The sequence below is a fragment of the Papaver somniferum genome, chromosome 9, assembly GCF_003573695.1.
Source record: "Papaver somniferum cultivar HN1 chromosome 9, ASM357369v1, whole genome shotgun sequence".
Classification (NCBI taxonomy): Eukaryota; Viridiplantae; Streptophyta; class Magnoliopsida; order Ranunculales; family Papaveraceae; genus Papaver; species Papaver somniferum.
Genome location: NC_039366.1, coordinates 14,478,666 through 14,486,762, shown reverse-complemented (window position 1 = coordinate 14,486,762; position 8,097 = coordinate 14,478,666). Strand labels below are relative to the sequence as shown.

General features: G+C 38.0%; 1 protein-coding gene across 1 annotated transcript; it reads right to left on the bottom strand.

The window, feature by feature from the left end:
- Nucleotides 1-233: 233 nt before the first annotated feature.
- Nucleotides 234-1,709, bottom strand: LOC113311437 (scopoletin glucosyltransferase-like). The gene has a single exon (XM_026560276.1). It carries the CDS (start codon nucleotides 1,707-1,709, stop codon nucleotides 234-236), a length of 1,476 nt encoding a protein of 491 aa, XP_026416061.1.
- Nucleotides 1,710-8,097: the final 6,388 nt, after the last annotated feature.

The window sequence follows — 8,097 nt, the reverse complement described above, 5'->3', positions numbered from 1 at the left end:
TAAGCTATCATTTCCTTCAATGCTTTATTTTCGATGGATTCTTTTATTCAAAGTTTAGCTTAAATCTTGAAAATAATAAAACACTCAAACACATACATTTTATTTTGTGGCTGATGGAAAGGAGAAATAAAGAGAATAAAAAGATTAAAACGCACAGAGACAGAAAAGAAAAAAAAAAAAAGTGATCGACAACATATTCCGCGAGAAATGTGATCTTCCTGCGAAATGTTAGATTATTTCTTAGTGTAGATTCTCATCTCCTCAATCAAACTAGTCAAGTCGGCATAAGACGAACCACCCTCTTCAACAGATTTCTTGGCCATTTCACTGATTTCTTTTGCTCTCTTTCTCATGTTTTTAGCTTCTTCCCCATCACCCATCAACCAGCTGACCACCATTTCTATCTTGTCGTTCTTCACCAACGACACATTTTTCGAGTCTAACCAATTGTGCTCTTTGGGTCCTAATGGAGTTCCCATCTTAATGACTTGAGTGATAAATATATCGTTATAGAACTGGTCAGCAAACATAGGCCAAGTTATCATAGGAACCCCTGCACTTATACTTTCTAACACAGAGTTCCATCCACAATGAGTCATAAATCCACCAACCGCTTGATGGTCGAGGATTAATAGCTGCGGTGCCCAGTCTCTGATTATGAGACCCCTTCCTTTTACTCTCTCCTCAAAACCTGTTGGTAAAAATCTCTCTTCATCGTCCTTCTTTATTTGCCGTACAACCCAAATGAATGAACAACCTGAACTCTCAAGACCCATCGCTAGTTCCAGCAACTGATTGTCATTAACCCGTGATACACTCCCAAAAGAAACATAAAGAACTGAATTTGGTTCCTTTGAGTCGAGCCACTTCAATACATAATGTTCATCAATTGCCGATTTCTTTCCTCTTTGAGCCTTATCAGCGGCATGCTCATTTAGAAGCGAAATGGGGCCAATATGCCATGCTTTTCTTCCCAAGACAGTTTTGTAATGCTCGGCGTAAGCTGGCTCCAACTCATAGAAGCTGTTAACTAAGATCCCGTAGCTGTTTACCTCGGATTCACTTATTTTCTTTTGCATCTCGACAACAAAATTGCTACTTTCGGAATGGCTAGGTATCTGTGCCGTGCTCATCTCTATCTTGTCTGGAAGACCCGGGATCACAAATGATGAGGAATTTTCATCAGTATGATCAGTACTAATCGTCTCGTAAGGTTTGTGAAGTCTTAAACTCTCCTTCGCGCTGAGATAAAAGAAGTTTGCTGCATGAAAGACAAATCGAGGAATACCAAACTTAGCTGTGGACTCGGTTGCCCATGTTAAAAACATACCCGCGACTACAAAATCTGGGCGATGTTGTTCCAAGAGCTTCTCAAATGGTTCTTGAACCATATCCATAGCCTTGAAAAATTTAGGCATCATTTCAGGTGAAGTAATCTCATTAAGACATTCAATTCCTTCTGGTAAACCTGCCTCAACGCCAGGAAACGGAATGATTTGCACATTGATATTGAGACCAGATAATCTATCCCGTTCCACTGATTTAGAAACATTCATTGCATTAAGAGGAGTAGTGATTATAGTGGATTTAAGACCACGAGCAGCAAATAGTCTTGCAACATCTACCATCGGAATCATGAGACTTTGAGCCATGACCGGGAACAGAAATACATGAAGTTGATGATTATCAGGAATAGCTGCGGGAGCCATTTTAGAACTTGAAACTGGATTGAGGGGGCTGGTTTGATACTTGTGTTTGGATGGGGAAAAATCCAAGAGAAAGTGAGTAATTAGTGGTTGCACCCATATAGTCATATATACAGTTGGTAGCGGAGGTAGTGACAGAGACATAAATCTAGCTACTCAGAGTTACTAACGCAATAAACTCACATGCTAGCTACCTACCCCGAGCCCGAGAAAAATCATATATGGCCTCCTGTACTAGGAAAACATTTGTTGTCATATCTTCTAGATGAATTGATCCCAAAATTGACGACTCAAACCTGCAACTTTTCCAGGTTATGAAAAATCGTCAGAATAATATGACAAATCATGACGATTCTAAAATATACACTTAAACGACCCATAAATTACAAATGAAGACTCTATAATAATTAGTAACGACCCCCAAATTTCAAATGACGACTCTATAATAATTAGTAACGACCCTTTCAATTTTTAGGATATAGAGGTTGTTTATTTTCCACTTAGAATCTTTAACGTTTAAAAAGGGGTGAGGATCGTCATATGTTTCTATGATACGGTAACGACTTTAATCTAGGTAAACAAAATTAAAATAGCATAAATAAGGTCGTTATCTCCCACATCATATATCCTAACGGTTTTTCATAGTCTTTGCATGCATATGAAAAATCGTTAGGCTTTAGACTTTTCGGGTTTGTAACCCTCTTACTGTAACTGAAAATTTTCGGTTAAAAAGCCTAATTTTACAATCAACACACCAAAGATAATGCAAATGGCAAGTATGTTAGTGGTTTTTAGTTCACTTAGTTTCTAACGATGATCAATCGATGAATTTTTTTTCTTTTCTTTTGTGTTTGTTAGGATAGAGAAAAGAGGAGAGGAGAGATAGAATTTCTGATTTTTTTTGTTTGGATTGGAAATGGTTAATAGGATTTTTAGATTTATTATTAATGAACGGCAAAATAATATTTTCACTATATTTTGGAACCCCTATAACATTTGGAGCGAGTATAAATTGGTTGAGGCCCCAAATTAGGTCTTAAGGTGCGCAACTATGCATAAATAAGAAAACTCACCACTATTAATGCCCTCCCAAACATATAAAAAATTGATGAAACTTAAGCAAATACCCATCCAATAACATGGAGTCTTCAAATAATATTTGGATTGATACATCAAGGGTAAGACTATTTCTTTTAAATGGACTAACAACAGTTGCATAGGTATTATAGATTTGATATGGGAAAATGTCCCAATATAGAGTGCAATGTTGGAAAACTGACCCAACGTTAAAAGTAGTTGGAAAAACGCCCTAAAGTTAGAAAACTCAGTTAAGTCCACATGTGCGCACGTGAAAAAAGATAAAGAATGACAAAAAAACCTAAACCCCATGACCCTAAACCTTGAACCCTTAACCTTAAACCTTGATCCCTGAATTTTACATCCAGGATCCTGAATTCTGAAGGGTGTATTGTCTTTTTTTTGCGTGTGTGAGCTCACACATGTGGACTTAACTGCGTTTTCTAATTTTGGGTTATTTTTCCAACTATATTTAACGTTGGGACAGTTTTCCAACATTGCACCCTGTATTGGGGCATTTTCCCAAGTTTCTCATTTGATATTACAGACACTTGAAACAATATTGAGGTTCTGATAGTAAACGAATGATATTTTTCAATAAAACGTCATCGTCCCCAGGATATTACCTCCAAGGGTTTCATAATATGGAACTTTGTCCTCAAAGCACTTATGTAGTTGTGGGCAGCCACGTCCTCCACGGAACTCTTAGACTGATATTGTGCGTGTGTTTCCCGAAGGTAGCCTGATTTGTAGGTAAGTGGGTAAATAAGAAAAATTGGTGGGTCGCATAGTGCTGCTAATAGTTGATACACACTATTTGGAAGTTCCTAGCTAATAATAATAGTAATAAAAAAGTATTACTAGATTACTTTTGCAGCAGTGGAGTGCGGGTCAGTCCAAAAAAAACAAAAAATATTTGCAACAGATATAAAAGTTCTAAATTATTTAACCACGGTTTGAAAACCACATAATCCTGAGAATTTGCAACGGTCGCACTTTACTTAATTTGAAACGTCTATATCTGTTACAAAATAACCCATGATCCTTTCTTCTTCGCTCCGTTCTGTCCCTGCAAATCCGTTTTTGTGGGTAATTTTGAAATTCACAGTTCATGATTTTGATTGAATTTATCCAAATTCCCTTGAACCCATATACAATACAATGATTATTAACTCTATTACAGAATATTTTCGAAGAAAAACTGTGGGTACAAAATACCGCACACCTATCAGATATGCGAAATTATAACCACAAGGACTGAGCGAAGACGATCGCATACTACATATCCAGAATGACGCACCAGATGACGTCACCTAATTACGAGTAAAGTGTGAAGATCTATGCGGTAGTATAGAAGTCGTGCGGTAGTGGTAAATCCCTATGCGACAGTGACGCACGTCAGATACGAAATAAGGGGATTTATTAGCTGTCCTCCACTATGTAAACTCCTATATAAGGAGCCGAGCGCCTTTGTAAAAGAGAGAGTTCTTTTTAGAGAGTTTAGACAAGATATTTAGGAGAGAGAAAGATTTTTTGCTTCCCAAGTTAGGGTTTTCTCATAACTTTGTATCTTATTTGAAGATTTTAATGAAAGTTCTGATGATTCTTTTGATGATTACTTAGATTGTTCCATATATTTTACTAAGGGTGTGGTTGTAGGATTTCCTGCAACTACATTTTGGCGCTAGAAAACAGCTCGGATTGATATACCATGTTGGTGAATCTACTTAAAAAACATCTTAAAATTGTTCATAGTTTTTCGTCGCCCTATTAGGAATCTTGGAAAGTTTAGAAGTTTAAATCTAAAAAGTTCAATCAAAAGTCTCAATCTCAGAAAAACAATCTTCATTGTTTAAAGTTTTCATCTCTTTCAAGAACAATCTTTCCTTTATTGTTACAAGAAAGCAAAGATGGTGAGACAAGAATCTACAGCAGAACAAGCAATAGCAACTAGAAGGAGCAGAATAATCGCAGGTAGAAGAATAAGCGAAGTTGCTGAATCCTCAAGGATGGGAGAAAGGAACAATAGAATAAATAAAGCCCAAACTCAGATCCAACAAGAACTAGCGGAGAACAATACCATCGACTACGATAGAGTGAGCATTCATACTGCAAATACAGATTCAACAGAAGAAGAAGAGCAAAGAACTGGAGATGCAGGACTAATAGTAGGGAATGAAGAGAACATGACAATCGAGGAACTTCGACAAAGATTGGTTGCAGAAAGAAGAAGAGAAAACGAAGAACGTATGAATTTGACGCGTCAAAATAATGATCTAAGAGAAGAGAGCATAAGATTACAGGAGCAAAGATCAAGAAGCACAACACGTGCAATCTCAAGGTCAAGGACAGGCAGGAGTATGCCAATACGTAGCCAACCTAGTCGAAGAGATACCAGACAAGAACAACCTTTAGATAACATTGTTGAAAATTTTCAGGAAGATGATAAAATACAGGGCCAACGCGGTGGACATTGCATAGAGAAACAACCAGCTGATGATCGGTATGTACAGCAGGGCGATAATTACCGCATGCAAGAGGGTCACAGAGGCAATAGACGTGAACAATAAGGCGAATGTTATCGCACACATCATGACCAGGATGATGAAGATGATGAAGAACATGGAAGAATTATTTTTTAAGGGAGAGAAATGTTAAGAAATCAACATGACTGCAAAGAGGAGGATGAAAAGGAATAATGTCGCACATATGCATGCAAGGGATGAAAGAGAAAGACGCAAACGAAGAAGAGAGGATGCTGAAGAGAGAGAGATATAAGAGGTTGTGCGTCAAAATAGACATGACAACGGAATAAGGCAAGCAAGGTTGAAAAGTCCCATGCAGCAAGATGCACACCAAATCATGAGCGAAGAAATCCTTAGAGAATTAGCAGAAATGAAAGAAATGATGACGACGCGAAGACATGGAGGTAGGCGACAATTAAATGAAGAAATAGAGGAAGCGGGAAAAACACCATTCGCAAGACAAATACAACTCGCAGTAGTACTGCCTAAATGCATCCTACCTGTATTTACTAACATCTTTGATTGAAGCACGTGTGCAGTGCAGCATATATATAAGGGCGTATAGCCGATCCCTATTACAGTAGGAGGAAAACGACGCGGTGTTATGTAAATATTTCCCTGTGACCCTGACAGGGGAAGCTTTGGAATGGTTTGAAGGGTTGAAAATAGGAACCATCCGATCATTTCATCACTTACAGAACATCTTCCTAGGACAATACATCAACGATAACATGTTACCACCGGGAATAGAGAATGTGTTCAGCTTACGCAGAAGAATCAATGAGGGCTTGCGTAATTAAACCACGCGTTGGAGGAGCATGTGTAATGAAATGTACGGACGAGTAGATGAGACAAACCTTATACTAGCCTTCATAAATTCACTTTTTCCTACAGATTTATTGTATACGCAGATCTTTGGGATAAAAGATACAGTAACCATGGCGGAGTTACACGAGTACCAGGAAGATTACATCGCTCTTGAGGAAAAACAAAAAGAGATGGAGTCTTACCCAGTTGCAGTCACGAACGCAAAATAAGGGAATGCCAGTCTACTTCCAAGAACAACAAACGTTGTTGCAAGTACATCCCAAGGGAGTCAAGGAAAGAATGTAATGCAAGAAGAGTAAAAGCTGTTAGAGAAAATGAATTTATACAATAGTTTGGTTTTTTGGTCTTGGTGGGATTGGAACTTAGGATCTATTGGTCACTAAGGACACTAGCTCATTTTCACTATTTGTGAATGAACCTTTAGTCCCACATAGGGAAAACTAAAGAGGATACCTCTCCATAAATATTGAATTTTTTGATATTAGAGTGGCCCTTGGGTCATTAGCACTTTTGTGCGAGGGAGAGGACTTAGACAATGGGCTAGCTGGTGCAATCGCACATTTTCACACACGCGCGGTGCTTTGCACCGAAGCACGCACGCCGCCACCGTGCGGGAGGGCTCGGGTTCGAGTGTGGGTGTGGGTCAAGACTTATATTTTTCGGCAAAATTTCTTTTGAATTATCGAATTAACATTTGAAACAAAATAATTCTTTGGGAAACATTATGTTTATGCATGAACATTAATTTGCATGAACTTTTTATATCAAAATTAAATTTTCCTGAACGTTTTTATATCAAACTTAAATTTGCATGAACTTTTTATATCAAACATAATGACGCATGAACGTTTCAAATCAATATTAAGTGATGCATGAAAGTTTAAAACCGTTGGAAAAAATATGAATTAATTGAAATTGTTTTAATGCGCGTTTATGAGACCTCTCTCTATTCTACCCTATATAAAGCGATCACTTTCTCTCATTTCGTTTCGTGTCCAGAAGAGCTACTATCCTCTTCTTTTCGTCTTCTCCCCCTGTGTGGCCCTTTATTTTTCATTCCGTGCGCAATTGCTGTTGAGGTCGTAAGAGTGTGCAAGTACTGTAGTGCTAACAGTGCTTGCAACGGGCAGTTTTATCCTGGATACGAACTTGACCACAGGGTATAGGCATCACTCATTCTTGAGGCGTACCGGTCAAATATCGTGTTAAGGACAGCGTGTTGAACACGGGACTCTGTCCTCTGTTTGCAGTCCAATTGAGTGTCTATTTACTTTCCAGAAATTAATCTTTTTATTCTAACATCTTTCTCGAGTGTTTTACTGTTACAGAAGCAACAATCTTAACACGATATTTCTGTTTTTTGTCTGTAACAATGGGTAAGAACGATGTTGAAAGGCCTGCAAAGTTTTCTGGAAAAGACTTTAAGAGGTGGCAGTCAAAAATGTTATTCTTTCTAAGTTACCATGAGTTGGATTCCTATGTTCTGAAACCTTTTGATGAATCGCTGAATGATGCTGGTCGTGAGTCTTCTTTAGAAGAATGGAAGAGGAACAATTACATGTCTAAAAATCATATTCTGAATTGCTTGGAGGATGCTTTGTAGGATTTTTACAATGCTAAAGAAAACTTTTCTGCTTTTGATTTATGGGCCGCTTTGGAGGCAAAATACCAAGCTGAAACTGCCGGAAGTAAGAAATTCTTGGTAGCTAGGCTTTATGAGTATAAAATGGTGAATGACAAATCTGTGGTTGATCAATTCCTTGAACTCCAGCAAATTATGAATGAAATTCTTGCGGAAGGTATGGTGATTGATGAAACTTTTCAAGTGTCTACTGCTATCGAGAAATTGCCTACTTCCTGGTCCGAGTACAAGAAGAAACTGAGACATGAAACTGCTGAAGCTACTATGGTTGAACTGGGTAAGAAAAGTCAAGTTGAAGAATTGTTGTGCTCCAAGGACA

Bases quoted from the DNA above. Each gene is read 5' to 3' on its own strand.
- LOC113311437 (XM_026560276.1), bottom strand. From the start codon at position 1,709: ATGGCTCCCGCAGCTATTCCTGATAATCATCAACTTCATGTATTTCTG.